The sequence below is a fragment of the Aegilops tauschii genome, chromosome 6 (assembly GCF_002575655.3).
Source record: "Aegilops tauschii subsp. strangulata cultivar AL8/78 chromosome 6, Aet v6.0, whole genome shotgun sequence".
Classification (NCBI taxonomy): Eukaryota; Viridiplantae; Streptophyta; class Magnoliopsida; order Poales; family Poaceae; genus Aegilops; species Aegilops tauschii.
The window spans coordinates 140,540,360-140,558,108 of NC_053040.3; the positions used below are offsets into that span (position 1 = coordinate 140,540,360).

Here is a 17,749-nt window from a genome sequence, read left to right on the forward strand (position 1 = left end):
TAGAAAACTGAATGGGATGTATAAAATCACGACAATCGATACAAATCCGAGGTTTTGGGAATTAAAATCCGTGGGCACCCCACAATAAAACGAGATACAGATTAACATATACAAACCTCGGATTTATGGTACCGCATTTTAATGTCCAAAAATCCGAGGTTTTTTACACTGTTGTATTCTCATAAAACCCTGGATTATAATTACCATAAAAATCCGTGGCCTCGTTAGTTTTATGAAATACAGTGATGTGATTTTTATTAAATTAAGTGGAGTGATATAATTCACATAGGGTCATATATGTTCATGTGCAAATGAAGAAAAAAGACATGTTCATGTCCAAATGTTACGTACGGTATGCAGATGTTCAGGGCAAAGCCAATCATCTTGACCTATGCAAAAAAAGAAAGAAAAGTTGAGTGTTAAATGTTCCGCATGAAATTTTCTAAGCATGTCTTGGACACTAACATGAACATGTATGAAAAAATCAGAACATTTTGAATTTGTTTGACACTCGTTGCTGGGAGCCAAAACGGCATGCCGGAACCCAGGTATAAGTATATGCATAAATTTCTATTTTGTTCAAAGTATACTGCCTGCGCTGCAGTCAGCACGCAGATCAGCGCATAGGCTCCTACTTACTGTCCCCTGTCAGTATGTGCATTTCAGCCTGCTCAAGCCCGGTACCCTAGGTTTGCCCTTTATTTGACTAATAACGAGGAGACGCAGAGATCTCGAAGGAAGCTTCTTCCTGAGCCTTACCGGGAGTACACTGAAGCAGGAGCAAGTTCCAAAAGCTCATGCCACTGCTACAGTACGCGCGCGCAGCTCCCGAGGCAAATCATCTTGGGTTTCACCAAAGCAAAGCAGCCCGCAGGCCAGGCCGGCCCCTGGTGGCCCGGGCTGGCTCGCCTCGGGTTCACCCCCGGTCGGTGGGTCCCTTGTGCAAGAGACAAGCGCCCTTTTGCTGCCGCCCTTTGGAGGAGAGGGGGGTGAACAAAAAGATAAAGGTGCATGTCAGTGTCCAGCCAGCCGGCCATTGTTTGACGAGGGAGGAAGCTTCGTTTATTCCCTCTACTTCCACCGGTTGCTGTACTGTACAAGTAGTAGGTAGGAGTAGCAGCGTACTAGTATAGTACCATACGGTTGGTTGGCTCGTGCTGCTGCTGGCCCCATTCACTCTTACCGCCTGCCCAGGGTCTGCACTCATCGCTCGATCTAGCTGCTGCTACCTCGGTAAGCGGGAAAGAGGAGATACCAGCCAGATCTTCTCAGCTTTTCGTATTAGGCGTCCTTTTGTTTGTTCAGAATGTGAGAGATCTCATCGGCTCATGCCGCATGTGGGAGTGGTTTCTGCGAAATTCCTGCTTGCCAACAAGCGTTTACAAGTACTCCGAACTTGACAATACGGCCACTACTCACTCCGTCTTATACAACTACTAACACACGTGTTGTTTAATAACCTACGCCGGTCAAGCATTTCAGGTTCGACCACCAGTTTTAACATTGACAATGCCAAATTATTACGCAGTCTTCAAGTTACGTGTTCATTGTACACAATAGTTTTTATTTCAAACACCACAATTGAAGGCATCGGTGGTTAAAATGTCGCGCAGACCCACTGCTACTTGCAGGATAGTATTAGTTACTCATGATCTGTGACGCTTTGGTGACACAGGAACAGCTCACATGCAGGAGCGACAGTGGCCAGAAACACAGAATGCAGTATCACTACACCATTTGAGAGGATCTGCTCTCTGCGTCAAGTGAACAACGTGATGATTATTGAGTAGTACCAAAGTTCAGAGACGAAGCCGTGCTTCACGTTTCATTCATTTACAACTCATTACAACCCTTTTATTTGGGCACGGCCTACTCTCTTTATTCCAAGCTTCTAGACTGCCCTCCCTCTTCACTCGGATTTGCACCTTTTATTCGGACACGGCTTTACTCTCTTTATTCCAAGCTTCTAAAACTGTCCTCCCTTTTCGTTCCATCTTACACCTTATTACGCCTGCAGAGCTATCCACGCTTATCAGCGCACCTGGCCCCAGTAGGTTCTCGATCCTTCTTCTCCATTCAGGTGGAAGCGAAGGCCAACTTCAAACATCAACCCAGGTTGCCCATGCATACGTACTTAATCTGCAACCGCGGTCAAGCAAATGAGAAACGAGTAACACGTCGGGAAACAGTTTAGAGAATCGCATGTACCAACCTCCAGGTAGTCGTCCATGCCGTATTTTGATCCTTCTCGCCCAAGCCCAGACTGCTTAACCCCACCGAATGGCGCTACCTGGAAATTATATGAAATATATCTTACATTGTAGGCTCATAACGCAGGAGATTAAGTGATTTGATTTGGCGTTCTATCACCTCTGTTGAAATTAATCCCTCGTTCACACCGACAAGCCCGTATTCAAGAGCTTCAGAAACACGCCATGACCGCGCAATGTTCTTTGTAAACATGTATGCGGCTAAGCCTGGAGCATCATGGATAATGAGGTTACTAGAATGAGTTTACAACATGTTTTCACAAAATTAGCCTTAAGCCAAGACTATGGAATTGCTCAAATAAAATTCATTACCGCTAGGTTTTCTTAAGATGGTTATATATACTTAGCACAAAGAATTCAGACATGGCAGATTATAGTTACCACTATCTAGAAATATGTCAATGTTGTATCATTCTCTACCAACGTTTTCTGACTGCGACATACCCTATGCATTATGTTTCACTGCAGGTTTTTTGTTAAAGGGCTTGACATATATGGCAGTCTACAGAAAGGGAATCCTAAAAAGTTAACTTGGGCCAGAGAATGAACCTGCATTGGTGTCGTTTGCTAAATGGATTGCTTCCTCCTCAGTTTTGAATGGTATAAGTGGTGCAACTGGACCAAAAACTTCTTCACTGAAGCAAAATGTATTGGCCTTGTTACACATTAAGAGTTCAAATCTGAAGATAGTTATAAATTTGCAAAGGACTGGACCAACGATTTCATGATTTCTGCACATAAAAGTAAGATCTATGCACTGAAACAAGATGGACATGATGTAGAAATTCAAACTTTACCTGAAAAGAAGCATATCATTGCTTACATTCCCTACCACGGTTGGCTCATAAAAGCTCATCCCAAGGCTGTGCCTTTTACCACCGAGCATGATGTTGGCTCCCTACAGAAGGACCAAGATAAGGAGATAATTTACAGTTTACATGCAGTTGCAGGTTATGTTGGAGATTTGGTATAGAATCATCAGACAAGCATCTTGGTATAGAATTGTCTCTTGTTAGTGTGTGGGTAATGAACCAGAGTCAAGATTCAGGAAAACTGTGGTTCCTCAACCACTTAACTTTCTGATTCACCTTTTAAAAAATGTTACCAACAATCCAGCTGGGGCCAGGAAATGGTCTAAGCCATAGTTTGGAACCTAACATCTACTCCCTCCATTCCTAAATACTTGTCTTTCTAGGCATTTCAAATGACTATCACATACGGATGTATGTAGACATATTTTAGAGTGTAGATTCACTCATTTTACTCCGTATGTAGTCACTTGTTGAAATGCCTAGAAAGACAAGTATTTAGGAACGGAGGGAGTAGTTCCAATAGAGAAAATGTACGCCGTTACAGTCATTTGAGATTACCTTTGAAGTAGCATCACCTACAAACTTCTCTACCTACAAGAGAACAAGCCAAAAAATAAAACATGTGAGGATCGCTACATAATATTTCAGAATCATTGCAAGTGCAAAATATGAACCTTTTGAACAGCAGCTTCATTGATTAGAGGACCCTGCATGTGAAAGAAACTGTAAAACCTGACATGAGGTACCAAAAAGCAAATAACATAGCAGATCACGAGCATTATCCATTATGATGCAGCACGAAGTTCAATCATAATTCATAAGGGTCTCTTTGGAAGACAAGATTCTATAAATTAAGGAATAAAAAACACGTAGGATTGAGATCTCATGGCTTGTGGCATCCGTCAGGTTTTGAATTGAGTCAACTAAAACAGCAAATATCTCCCAGGGCAAGCCGTCACGCTGCCAGATGCAACTGACGACTGGCAGGCAGACCTTGTTGACCGTTTCAAGAGGGTTGTACCCACAACTTACGGAACCTAAAAGGACCTTCAGGAAGACAGCCATGGGCCCACGTTGATGAAGTGGCTTTGTTCGATTTTTATCAGCATTTCTTGGATTCGATTAGTGAGGACTCACTTTCCCTGCTTCATGATTTTTATAATGTTAGACTGGACATAGCTAGACTTAATTATGGACTGATTTCTCTCTTAACTAAGGCCCCGTTCGGATCTCCTCTAGCTTCTTGATTAGCTGGCTTCTCGAATTCTCGCTGGAGCAGCCTCGCGTTCGGCTGGCGTGAGCAGCTCCTCACGTGCACAGCCCATGAAATGGGCTTGGCCTGTTCAGCCAAGTCTGGGGCCAATGCACTTGGAAGAGTTGGGCTGAAAAAGGGTGCACGTATGTGCGGCGTGGATCTTGTTGCAGACTGGACGGAGCAGGTCGTCCGGCTGCCAGCGGCGACCAATGGAGGGAGTGGCTGCAGATACGGAATTTGACTGCGGGCGGCGACCTGCAGGATGAGTCTGAGAAGCGAGGGGCGGCAGCGGAAGTCTCGAGGCGGCGGCGCCGCAGCTAGGGTTGAGAGAGCAGAGGCTCGCGTCTGTCTCACTGAGCTCGCTCTCGTCGGGTCAGGCTTTAGCGAGAAAAACGGTTCGAGGAATCTGCACGTGGAACTTCGGGAGGGCAATCATACGTAATTTCCAGCAACTCCTGCTTCTCATTTTTGCGAAGCTGGGCCGAAGCTGCTCCACAAAATTGCACTGCAGGCCGCTCGTTCTCCAGGAGCTGAATTCTCGAAGCTGAACCGTTCGGGTCGCTTCTCGCTCGCTTCTCAGGAAGCTGGATCGTGGAGGAGATCCCAACGGGGCTAAGTGTCCATGTGCTGATAGAATTCAAACATGTGGTCCAAATGAGCTGAAATATCCCACATAAGTAGTGAATACAATTATAATTTACTGATTTTTTAGCATTTTTTAGAAATGTTGAATTCTGAACCAAACTTTTGAATGAGGCAACTAAAACTGCAAATATCCCCAAAACCTGTCGTCCAGCCCGGGTTTTTTTTCATGTGTGCACTTATAAGTGGGACCAACAGGGATCATGTCACGGAGGCAAACGATGGATTAGAGCTACCTGCAATGGATTACACTAATAGGTTGTGTTTCATACATTAAACTTGTAGAGTAGGTGTTCTGCGCAAAATCAACCTCAATAGTTGGCAGGAAACAAAAACATATGAATCTAGAAAAGTGGCTCTTGGGGTGCCCCACAAAAAATTTGTAGGAATTTGGAGAGAGAGAAGGTTGATGCAAGACACTAAGTAATTTTCCGTGTGGTCTAACCTCTTGCTAGATATCAGATGGAATTGGAGCGTATGAAAGCAAGCCTTAGAAACTTGGTGGTCTCATTCATTTGATCCAGAGGGATTTCATGCGAAAAATCCTATTGACTGACATCCTACAGAATTCCTATGAAAATCCTTCAATCCAAAGAGACCCCAAGTACTGTCAAATTAGGTATTCTTATAACTCATACAGCATTAGAAAACATTGTCCAAGAAACTAACACAAGAAACACATAGCTCAAATTTTGTAGCTCAATATATAACACAGGGGGATTAAAAACTTTATATACCTGTGATGTACTCTCTTCTAGCCCATTACCGACTTGCAAACTCTGAACAGCCTTGACAAATGCACTTGCGAATTTTTCATAGATACCTACAGATGCAACTTGCATTCTTAACAGAACAAAAGAGGCACCAATAACATATATATGACATAAATGATCAGTATACCTTCTTGCACCAATATCCTGTTTGCACATACACACGTCTGTCCACTGTTCCGAAACTTGGCAGCAAGCTAAATAAGAATGGAGTAGGTGAATATGCATCATATTATGATCAAAATGATAGAATTTACACATTTTAATAGTCTGTTAGCTGAAGTGGGAAAGTGTAAAATATGTTAGTAAGAGAAAGTGATACATATGAAATGAACTGCATTAGCTGATTCAGCCATTATCATGTTTGTTTTTTTGTTTGTTTGTTTTTTGCCATATCGTGATATTATCCTCTAGAGAAGTAAGAGGGATATGTGCATTACCTGGATACCAACCCAACACTGAATTTCTAACATAATATATGTTGGGAAAGAGTGAGGAAAGCGACATGTGTTTAGCCCACGTTATGTTTCTCGGTTGCAGCTCAGGAAAAAAGAAAGGGAAGTCAAGAGACATACATATGCATGCATTGACCTAAGAAAACTGAGCATTTTCAAGATCGTTCTTTAAAACCACGAAACAGGCCCCAATAGTCAATTAGCCAATTCATGCAAGTCTTAGACATAAAGTACAAATTCATCATATCTATTATGATGTTCATCTCCACCTAGAGAGCTAATCATGATCTTTTTGGTATGTATGTTAGTGGAAATACGAGACCCGAAAATAGTTGTGGAAGTGAGGAAAAGTAAATTTTTACTTACACTGCCTTTAACGGCAACATCAATATCTGCATCATCGAAAACAATGCAAGGCGCATTCCCACCGAGCTCCAAAGAAACCTACATGAGAATTATTCTTGCGAATATCAACATTGATGATATCACACTGAAATGAAACAATAAAAGCTTTTGCAGAAACATTCCAACTAAAATAAAGGAAGTTAACCGCACAGTGAAAAGATCTTGCTAACTAACAATACCGCATATATCCCGACCAAAATTTCACTGGAAAATTAAGTCAAAATGGCAAAGCAATTATTAACATATCATGGTATTACTAGCCAGCAAGTAGTTACGGTGCTTAAAAAAGTGAAAACTCTATATCCGACACCCTAAAGAATAAAATGCTACCAAAGCTGAATTGACCGAATAGCAAGTTTTGAAAGTGGCACAGGACCAGAAAAATACAACCAGGGTGGTTCCAGAGATCGGGTGGTTTTTGGACCACTTATTGGTAAGGTCTGAGACTTTTTCGAGAAAACGCAAAGGACCTTTGCATTTCATTTCATGGGAAAGGTAGAACAGGCCTCCTAGGAAGTGAGCGGTACAGAGTCATACAAACTATCAATGGACGTCCCAGGTTGTGGGCAGAACAACCCGAAGCCCCTGGGCTCCAGCCTCTAAGACTTTCTAGATTGATGTTTGGGGCATATCTAATACTGGGATATATAGACATTCCGGGCTGAAGTGCATGCAGTATGGTATCTAGGGCCTAAACCAGAGGACACATTTTATGAAAATTAGATAAGGGCTAGTATGACCAGAAGCAGCGAGCTACTCCTGGTTTGCTGAGCCCTTCTGCACAGATATCTTACATGTTCATCTGAAACAAGGTTAGTTATTGCAATATGTCACCAAACGAAATCAATACAACTTGCAGCTATTGGATGTGTTCTTGGGAGGAGAAAGCTCTAAAGATGCACAAGAACTTTAAACTTCAGAGGTACAGTAATTTCTCCTCAAGTAGTTTCTCAGTACATACCTTTTTCACAGTGTTTGCTGATCCAGCCATCAGTTTTTTGCCAACAGCTGTTGAACCCGTGAACGTAATCTTTCTGACCTATAAAGAGGAAAACATGTGATCATGTACACCCACAATTTATATGATTTAACATATCTAAAAAAATACTTGCAAAAAAACATACTAGATAATTAATACTGAAAGAAAGGGAAGGAAATAAAACCTGCGTGCTCTGCATTAGTTCATCACCTATCTCAGGAGCATTACCCATCACAACATTTAGTGCACCCTAGATGAAGAAATATGATTGAAACAGATGTCATGAATAGACTCATAGGAAACCTTCTGTTAAATTTAGTGCACCCTAGATAATGAAAAAATAACTGTGATGAATAAAACCTTCTGTTAAGAAACAACTTGGCAGGTGCAATTAAAAGATGGGAAAATACTATGATTTGTTCCAATAATAACGAAAACCTGGTCTTTCCCCTAGGGACTTTTGCAGGATTGCAGTTATGACTAGTTTTAACAGTTTACTTCTCAAAACGAGCAAGGCATCCCAGAAATCTAGTACTCCCTCCAATCCATATTACTTGTCACTGAAACGGATGTATCTAGTCGTATTTCAGTGCTAGATACATCCATTTGAGTGACAAGTAATATGGATCGGAGGGAGTAACAGAATTTTCTCGGTAACTGTACCCATACCATGAATATGAAAATTTCGCTACAGAAATTTAATAGTCCATTTTGAAACATGATCTTCAACAAGTACAGATGGAAACAGAATAAATACACTCGTACACAAATAATACTGGAATAATAGAGAACTCGAGAGAATTACAGCTGGTATTCCAGCTTGAAGAGCAAGGTCTGCTGCAGCTAATGCTGTCAGAGGTGTGAACTCTGATGGCTTGACAACAACAGTGCATCCACAAGCCAATGCTGGTCCAACCTGCGGCAAGGCATATATAAGAAAATGCACGAACATAGCTGATTTTCTTTTGGACATTTTAACCAATGGAGAAGTGTGTTTTGCTTCAGACCTTTCTGGTTATCATTGCTAAAGGAAAATTCCATGGTGTAATAGCTCCAACTACGCCAATAGGCTGCAAAAATATCCAGTAAAACTAATATTAGAAAAATAAAGGTTTACTGTACTAGTACAAGAAAATGAACTGGGAAACTAGAGTAGCATTCCAAGAAAAATAAAAGATTATCATGACATTTTGCTTGATGAAATGAAAGGTGAGAAGTGTACGGTGTGATGATGAAATATGTAATACTACCTCCGTCCTGAATTACTTGTCGCAGAAATTGATAGGAAGGAATGTATCTAAAACTAAAAATACGTCTAGATACATCCATTTCTGTGACAAGTAATTCAGGGCGGAGGGAGTATAAAAGTAATGGGGTAATAAAGGGAAAAGTGACTACCAGAAGGAACAGGCATAATAAATGTTTAGAGGGTACTAGCATATTACCTGCTTCAGAACCAATAGTCTGCGGTCAGCTAGAGTTGGGGGAATAATATCACCATACACACGCTTTGCTTCCTCAGCAAAAAATTCTATGAAACTTGCACCATAGTTCACCTGAATATATGATTAGCAACAAATTACCCTACTATAACCCTAGATAATGACAAGCTCCAACAAACTATTGTCAGTGCATGATTTCTGCAAGTACCTCCCCAAGGGCTTCTTTCATAGGCTTCCCCTGTTCCAGTGTCATAAGAAGTGCAAGTTCTTCCTTGTGTGACATAAGTAGGTCATGCCTTTGTGGAATATACACAGTGAGAAGAAATATCCAGGTAATACTACAAGAAATTCATGCTATTATTAACACTTGAATCCATACAAACTACCATTTTCTTAGTGCCTTGCTCCTTTCACTTGCAGTGAGTTTGCTCCAAGCTACAAAAACGGAAGGGTAATAAACAAACAAAGAAAATTACGAGTGGTAAATGGAAAAGCAACTATAATGAAATATGCCAAGAAAAACATTCTTAGGCATACAAATATTTAGCAAAGGCAAACAACAACAGCAAACGCACAATTCCATGCAGGACTCGTATTTTTGTTATGAGGTGAAGATGAGTATCCTACTAGGTATTGAAAATCATAATCAAACTTGATTTAGATAAGGTTTGCATCAAAAGAGGGCATGCATTAGATATTTTTTTAAACGAGCATTTCCGAAACAACAAAGTTGCCAATGCTTTAGCCAAATAAGCTTTTAGAGACCAATCTGTCTCTCCTAATTTTCTTTGCCTAAGTGCTGATCATGTATTCTCTTGCTGCCTTTCAGAGCTTGTACTAAAAAACTAGAGGATTTTGGGAGTCTACAAGATGTACTCTGTCTACTACAAAGTACAACTCCTCTGTTCTACCAGAAACAAAACAACCATCACACATTCACCTAATATGGAGACAGTATAGTAGTTCTGATTTTGATTTATTAAATTACTATTTATGGCAATAAAACTAAGCCAGAATGAAAGCATTTTCTGATACACAGAAGATATTAGTTGATTGTGGAGACGTAAGTGACATCTGAGCAAGGGTTCACTTGATTCATGGTGTTCCAATGCTGATCTTCCGCAGACACGGAAGCAATTTAATTTGCATATATTATTAATATTATAAGCATGTCAAGACAGTTTAACTGGCACTTACAAAACATTATTTGGTCAGTGTTCAAGCATTAAAAGCGAATACACTAATGTGTTTGACATACTATAAAATGTAGTGTTAGCAGAAGTTATTGCATCAGCTGTTTCTCTGTTGCCCATGCAGGCTACATTTGCTAGGACCTCGCCAGTTGCTGGATTTTGCACCTACAAGAAAAATAAGTTATTCCAGTGACAAAGATTGACAATCAACATTAGCAACTTACCATAGATTAGAGAATTGAGATATAAAAAGTGAGTAGAGTTGCAGTAGCAACATTTCATTAATTCCTCATACTGTTCAGCGCTCATTACAGAAATAACCTAAGGAGCAAACTCAAAAGGCTCAAGACCAGCTAAGTTCCGGCACTATTTTCATGGCTATCAAGGCGTACGGTGGCTAAGACAGGGCAAAACCATACTAAAGAATTACTCATGGCTCCAAACTATATCAGGCAAGAGGAAAATTTTAATGGTGCTAACGTCCTAGGAATGGGGTCAAAAGTCCAAGCAACATTGCCAGAGCTCATCGATGCAGCACTAACCGTATTGAGTTTTCCCGTCTCAACACTGGATCTTCAGCCTGTCAACACTCGGTGACACAACCTAGTTTATGTGCTCCCCTCGGCAGATTCACCTGTCGTGCGGCATAAAACCTCCCCACTGACCAAAACATGTTGCAACGAAGCACACAATTCTGTTTAGCCCACTCCACCAAGCAGTCTGACACTGTCGCACACAGACTGCTCACCGGAATGCCCCAGTGGGGAGGGAATGTGCTCACAGCTTAAGAACACACGACTAATAGCTACACCAACAAAATTGCAATTCAACAGAACGAACTAAGAAATTCGGCACAAAATTTCGAACTCCCACGCGTTCCATTAAGTAGCAACTGGAGCGCCGCAATAAGCCCTGATTTCCCCTCGAAATCGAACGCTATCCGAACCGCGCCAATCAACAGGCATCGCGAAGGATGGATGGAGGGAGTAACGGTACCTCGATGGTCTTCCCGTCGTAGGCGTCGACCCATTTGCCGCCGATGAGGCCGCGCGTCCTGAGCAGCCCCGCCGCCCGGATCTTCTCCATCGCCGCGCCCGCGTCCACGCTGCCCATCTGCGCACCCACCCAGCGATTAACAGAAAAAACACGACCCACCGAGCACCACCGCCGGGGGGCGCGAGGGGTATGAAGGGGCGCAGGCGAGTGGGGTGGGGGCAAAGATGGCGTACGTGGCGGCGGCTGGCGACGCGGGAGGAGGCGGAGACGGAGGCGGCCAGGATGTGGCGGGCGCCGAGCGCCGCCGCGCGTCGCATCGCCATCGCCATCTGAAGGAAGCGACGAGTGACGAACACCTGCACCTGGTGTGGCCGGGTCTCTGTGTCTTATTCACACGAGCGCTTTACACGTGGCCTGCTGAGCTGGTGCGGAGGTGGGGAAATTTTGAACGTTGTGCGATGGCGACCTCGCAACCTCTCGCCCCGACGTCGGCAAATATTCGCGGGCCGGCGTGGACCGCACGGACGGCCAGGTCGCCCCAGATCACAAAGAATGCACTTGCCCTTTTTGCCCTCCTAAAACCATTCTATGCAGCACCATGCAGACAAGCAAGGAAATCCATTTCGACTGAACATGCTCAATTATTTTATTAATTTTATTAGGGCATCTGCAATGGTGATATCTTAGAAGTGTCACATAAGATAATTGCTCAGGTAAAGTGAGAGAAACCATAAGAAAATGTTTGTCTTTTCTTAATTAAGAGATGATTTTTTAGCAACAATTGTCTCACCACATATTTAAGGATATTTAGTTTTGGAGACAAGACTAAAGTAACTTATTGTACATCACTTTTTATTGTCTTATCTAGATTACGTGGCGGACATAAGATAAGACGGCATTATCAACCATTATACATGCCCTTAATAACTCGGGCATTAGCAAGCAGTTTATGCCACTTTATTTACATGGTCAATACATAAATTTGAAATGGTGGCCGGAGATATGGGCCAAACAACAATCATCTCTCTCTCGGGTGCACACATGCATATATACAGAGGCAAATGTTTTTAACTGACAGCCTCCCTGACATATCAGGGCCACCAGCCGGCTCCCATGGTAAAGAGGACCCGGTGACCAGTGCCAACGTGCGCCCCAGGCGCACGGGCCGCGCCAACTCCTGCTACAGTGGGCCGGAAAGGGTCAATGCTATCCAGACGAGGGGCTCGACTACTTAGGCATCCAGCGACAAGACCAGAGGCATCAAGAGGATCACGGCGGCACGGCTCGGGCGGCTACCCACCTACCACTTTTCCCCTTTGTTCCTCCCGCGTGAGGCCTAGTTCATCCTTCCTTCCTCGAAATTCTTGTACCTCTTCTTGTAATCGCCACTGATTCAGACCACTGAGAGGAAGAACTCATCCTGTAACACTAGATCGTGAGTGGGTGTTAAAATTAACAAATCGAATAGACGCAAAGTAACACTCTGAAAGCTTATATGCATCACACATGAACAAAAACTATATGTATTGTGTTATATGGATATTGCACATGGTATGAACTTCACACGGTTGATCTTCATTAGGAGCTTGGATGATCTTCGAAAAATGGCACATTGCTGGTTTCTTTCATTTTTAGCATATATTGGATGATCTTCAGAAAACAACATGTTGCTGGTTTCTTTCATTTTAGTATGGAGATTTTTATCTTGAACGTTTATTATTTCCTGAATAGGTGGGGAGATGAGATCAAAGATGCCGAGAGCACATACAAATCTCCATTTGCACTAGGCAAGGACATGCTCCATCCGCTACCATAATTTCCTTCACGTCCGCGTCTAGATTCAGTTCCTTAAGACTATGAAACCCAGAAATGAAGTCAAGACGTGCCTCCTGATAGGACTCAGGGAGTAGAGCTAGATAGGTAAGAAGGGGCAACTCATTACTTAGTTGGTTGATGAAGTAATTGTGACACCATGCCTTTGAGAATTTTCTTGTCTTTTGGATCAAGGTCATGACACTGGTTCCATTGGCCACCAGACAATGATCAAGGGGGCTCGTCCTCTAGAACCAAACTCACAATGTCGCATCTCGTCATGGGACTTAGTGTCGTGACATGGCTTCCTTTCTTGCGCAACATTACACATGCTCTGGCTGGAGGGGAAGGGCTCCCAGGTTAATTGTTTGTCAATTCTTACTCTAAGAATAGGCAGGTTCATAGAACATTTTTGTTCTAGCGTGAATAAGATTTAGCTATCCCCCCCCCCTTTTCTCTATAACTTACTAAGCTTTCGTTTGAGTGAGATCAAGCTAAATACAACGGGAAAATCACAAAAGACCAAAGTCACCAATCACAATGTAACATCAACATGCCACGTTCCAAATATACTTACCCTTTTTATTCTCACAATACATACAACATGCTCAATCATTTTATTAACTCTGGCATAAGCAATCGGTTTCTGCCACTTTATTTTACATAGTCAATACATATTTGAAATGCTGAGTAAGTCTAATCCTCAGAGATATAGGACAAACAACAATCATCTCGCTCTCAGGAGCATGCACGAATGCTTAGAAAATTGACACAAGTAACACTCCCGAGCTTATGAATCACACAGAATAAAACATATATACATCGTGTTATACAAACATTGCACATAGTACGAACCTCACATGGTTGATCTTCAGTAGGAGCTTTGATCTTCATGAAACACCACATCGACGTCGCGTACTTTCATATTTTCATCTTTTTATAGAGATAGTAATCTTGGTGTTTGATTATTTTCTCAATATTGTGTCGGACCTTGAGATGAAGACCCTTTGAGTAGTTGGTAATCTCCAACTTCTCTAGACATGGACATGCTGGGTCCTCTATCACAATTTCCTCCACACACATGTCTAGGTCTAGCTTTAGTTCTTTGAGACTCTGAAACCCATCCTTGAAGGCAAGACATCGCTCCTCGTAGGACTCGGGGAGTAGAGCTAGAGAGGCAAGAAGAGGAAGCTCAACACTTAGTTTGTTGATGAAGTATTGCGACACCTTGGTCTTATTCAGAGACAACTTTGTCAGAGTTGAGAATTTCCGGAAGTATAACGGGTTACTGTCGTTTAATGGTGGCTCGATCTTCCCTTTCAGAATCATCACCTGAAGGCGTGTAAAGTTGGAGAAAGTGAACAACTCCAGGGAAATTACCTTGCCTTCAATGCTTAGGAGCACGAGGTACTTGACTTCATAGATAGCTGCCAAGACAGCCTGGGCATTTTTGTCGGGGAGGTTCCAAATGTACAAGGACTGAAGATGCTTCATGCAGGCGAAGGTTGTTGTATCCCAGACACCACCATCTTCATCGGGCTTTACTTCTTGTAGTGTCTGTAGTTGCTCTAGGTTGCCGACTCGCCTGGGCAAGATGATGGATCCAAACACATGTCGCAGTGTTGGAATCCTCCGGAACTCCCTGGGAAGTCTAGTGACAGAGGTACCCCGAACATCTAGCGTTTCTAGATGTGTGAGGTTCCCGACTGATGATGGTATCTCGTCGATGGAGCAGGAGGTGATGCCAAGGTAATGCAGGTGCTTCACATTACTGATTTCTGGGGGCAACTTTTTGCCGATCTCGAGGCCATCTAGGAAGATGACACGAAGGAACTTGGATCCTTGTAGGAGCTTCTGCATGACATCATTTGAGTGGGCATGGGCCTTGCGAGGGAAGGGGATACAAGCCCCAACATTGGTCTTGATATCTTTCTTGGTCTCGGCACCGCCTTGGGACTCTTTCTCAAAGTTGGACATGATGGACCGCAACTTGGGCAAAGGCTCAGCAAGATCAGCATACTTGTCCATGTGATTCTGCAAGGAAAGGCGGCGAGCAGTGGACAGTGTTGGCACATCATCACCACTATGGATCTCCATGAAGTTTGCCTCTTGCGCCTCGAGCACCAAGAAGTCATGGACTCTAGTTTGGACGGTTACCCGTTCATCTCCAGGAGCGGCATTCTCCAATGGTGGAAGGTTCATGAGGCGCCTATGGATCAGCTCATGCAAGTAGCGCTCACCCACCTTCTCCATTGTCTTGCCCTCTTTTGGTCTCAAGAACCCCTCTGCCATCCACATGCACACCAAAGAGCGTGCCTTGACAAGTGTGCTCGCCGGGAAGCCGACAAAGTAGAGGAAGCAAGACTTGAGGCCATGTGGGAGATCATCGAAGCACATCGACAATATGTTGTCCAGACGCTTCCGTTCATTGGAGTTGCCCTCGAGGTGCTTGAACACCTTCCACCATTCTCCAGGGTACTCCTTGGTCCGTAGAAGGCCGGACAAGAGCACAACCGCTAGTGGTAGACCACCAGTGACATCGAAGATGAACTTGGCATGGTTTGTTTTGACAGCCTCCATGACCAGATCGCCACAATGCTTCTCTTTGTCGCTCATGAAGAGTGTTGCCAGGAACAACTCTACAGTTATATCTTGTTCTTCAAAGTGATGAAGCTCAATATTTTCCTCTTCAAAGTAGGGTGGAGGCGATTCCAAATCGGCCGCTTGTGTGATTCTCACTACTCTGCTGTTGACGTTGTCCGTTGGGAGGTAGTCTATCATGATGTTCCACTCCGTGCTGCTGACTTCAGCATCTATAACCAACAGGTACTTCTTGTTTTTCAACACCTTCTGCAGCATTGTCCTGAGATCATCATCTGTGGACCACTTAACAGAGCCTCCTATCAAACGCGGAAGAATTAGCTTCATGAGGTTGGAGGCATTGAGATTGGGTGCACATGTCACCCATGCCTTTATGTCAAAATAACGCTTTGTTGAGTGTCTCTCGTATCTCTCCTTCACCAGCTTTGTCTTGCCGACACCACTCTTTCCTGTCACAGAGATCGCCATTGGGTGCTTAGTTTTTTCTGAAATAAGAGCATGTCCCAGATACTTTAGTTGGGCAGCTCGTCCCACCAAAGGTATCACAAAATCATCCCTGCAATTCAATTTAACTATGTGTTAGGATTCCCTGTTCTAACTTGCAATATCTGAAGAACTAAATGTGTGATGATATGTCTATTATCTCCAAACTGTAGACTTTTTTGACAAAAGCAAATTGTAGATTTTAATGTTAACCATAAGGAGAAACTGCCAAAGGTTTGGAGTCTCTGTTTTTAGTTAAAGAAGCATGCAAACTACAATCACCTTATAATAGCCATATGCAATTTTGCGGTCATGTTAAGACCATTTTTGTTTTGACCTCACATCAACATAAATATTATAAATACAAAGTCACTTCACACATGACACTTGGTGGTTCGGTCCTTGTACGATGAGTAATCCAGTGATGTCCTACCTTTCTATTCTATCTATGTACAATCTGATCAATAACGTCGGACAAAAATTATATTCAAGATGACATATGTGTAGCAGGATTCTTATAAGTATGATGCAGTCAACTGACATTATTTGTACAGAATTCTAGGGTTCACATCCTATGTGTGCTGAGAAACCTACTCAATATCTCATGGTTGGGTGATCAAGTCACTAGTGCAAGCCCTGGTATACTAATGTGCACATGAAGTTGCTTTTCTCCATAACTATATTAACTGACACCATTAGCCATCACATGCGGTGGGTTAAGGGACAAATAAACCATAAAGAAAATAACTGGTTGTAGTAGTATTATACTTCATTCAATTTTTAAAAGAAATCATCTCAAAGAAAATCATGAGTATGATTGAATTCAAACCAATTGGGATACAATATTGCACTAAGTTGCCCTAAAGCAGTTCGTTGCTCTAAAACAATAGCGACAACCCTAAAACCCTAACTCTTTTGAGATATAATTAAGCGAGTTTGTGAGTCCCCAATACGTGATTTTCCTTGGTCGTGCGGTTTCATAAAAAATAGAGAGGTAGGTGCTAATAGAGTATGTATTTGTCGATGACATGAATGTACTTGGTACTTATTTTCATTACATCACTCAATTGTTTCCAGAAATTCCACACCTAAGCGTGCGTGTGCACATGCACACACACGCGCACCTATAAGTCACCTGGATTGTACTCATTTATTCAATCCTGCATGACCTCTTGAGAAATCATACTAACAACAAAATATATTACTATGAACGATGTAATGATAGCAATGCATTGATGAGATGAATGTGAATACGTGCTTGTGATAGATCATGTGTTGAGCAGTGATAGGTCTAGGTTCGAATGAAAAAAAAGATCTTAGACATAATTAACAATACAACCAATTTAACTTTAAATCCTGGTGTCTACCTCTTTTCATGTAACCGTGGCTCGGTGCTAATTGAGAGAGGTTGGCTCGGTGCTGATATTTCACCTCGTCATCTTGAGTGATGTGATTAGATATGCGTGCACTTGTTCATTGTGTTGAGTAGTATGTTTTATTCGGCTTACCTTGATACGTACTGAGATGTCAGTGAACGTGGGAAGCGAAAACACACTAATTCATATGTCAATTTCTGCATACCCTCCTTTTTGAAAATAATATGGCAGTCCTTGATGTACTGATATTCTTATTCA

The 17,749-nt window shown here is 42.6% G+C and overlaps 2 protein-coding genes across 2 annotated transcripts; both read right to left on the minus strand.

Moving 5' to 3' along the window:
- Positions 1 to 1,755: 1,755 nt before the first annotated feature.
- LOC109735776 (succinate-semialdehyde dehydrogenase, mitochondrial) lies at positions 1,756 to 11,677 on the minus strand. Its single transcript, XM_020294976.4, has 20 exons — positions 11,453 to 11,677; positions 11,220 to 11,336; positions 10,289 to 10,388; positions 9,417 to 9,465; positions 9,239 to 9,326; positions 9,034 to 9,144; positions 8,596 to 8,658; positions 8,394 to 8,504; positions 7,773 to 7,838; positions 7,571 to 7,648; positions 6,571 to 6,648; positions 5,880 to 5,946; positions 5,717 to 5,802; positions 3,757 to 3,789; positions 3,641 to 3,673; positions 3,068 to 3,168; positions 2,820 to 2,905; positions 2,371 to 2,477; positions 2,213 to 2,290; positions 1,756 to 2,139 (listed from the first exon to the last, which is right to left on the minus strand). The coding sequence occupies exons 1-20, from the start codon at positions 11,546 to 11,548 to the stop codon at positions 2,107 to 2,109; spliced, it is 1,581 nt and encodes a 526-aa protein (XP_020150565.1). The 5' UTR covers positions 11,549 to 11,677; the 3' UTR covers positions 1,756 to 2,106.
- Positions 11,678 to 13,952: 2,275 nt separating this feature from the next.
- LOC123494475 (putative disease resistance RPP13-like protein 3) lies at positions 13,953 to 16,100 on the minus strand. Its single transcript, XM_045230359.1, has one exon. The coding sequence runs from the start codon at positions 16,098 to 16,100 to the stop codon at positions 13,953 to 13,955; it is 2,148 nt and encodes a 715-aa protein (XP_045086294.1).
- Between the last annotated feature and the right edge of the window lie 1,649 nt (positions 16,101 to 17,749).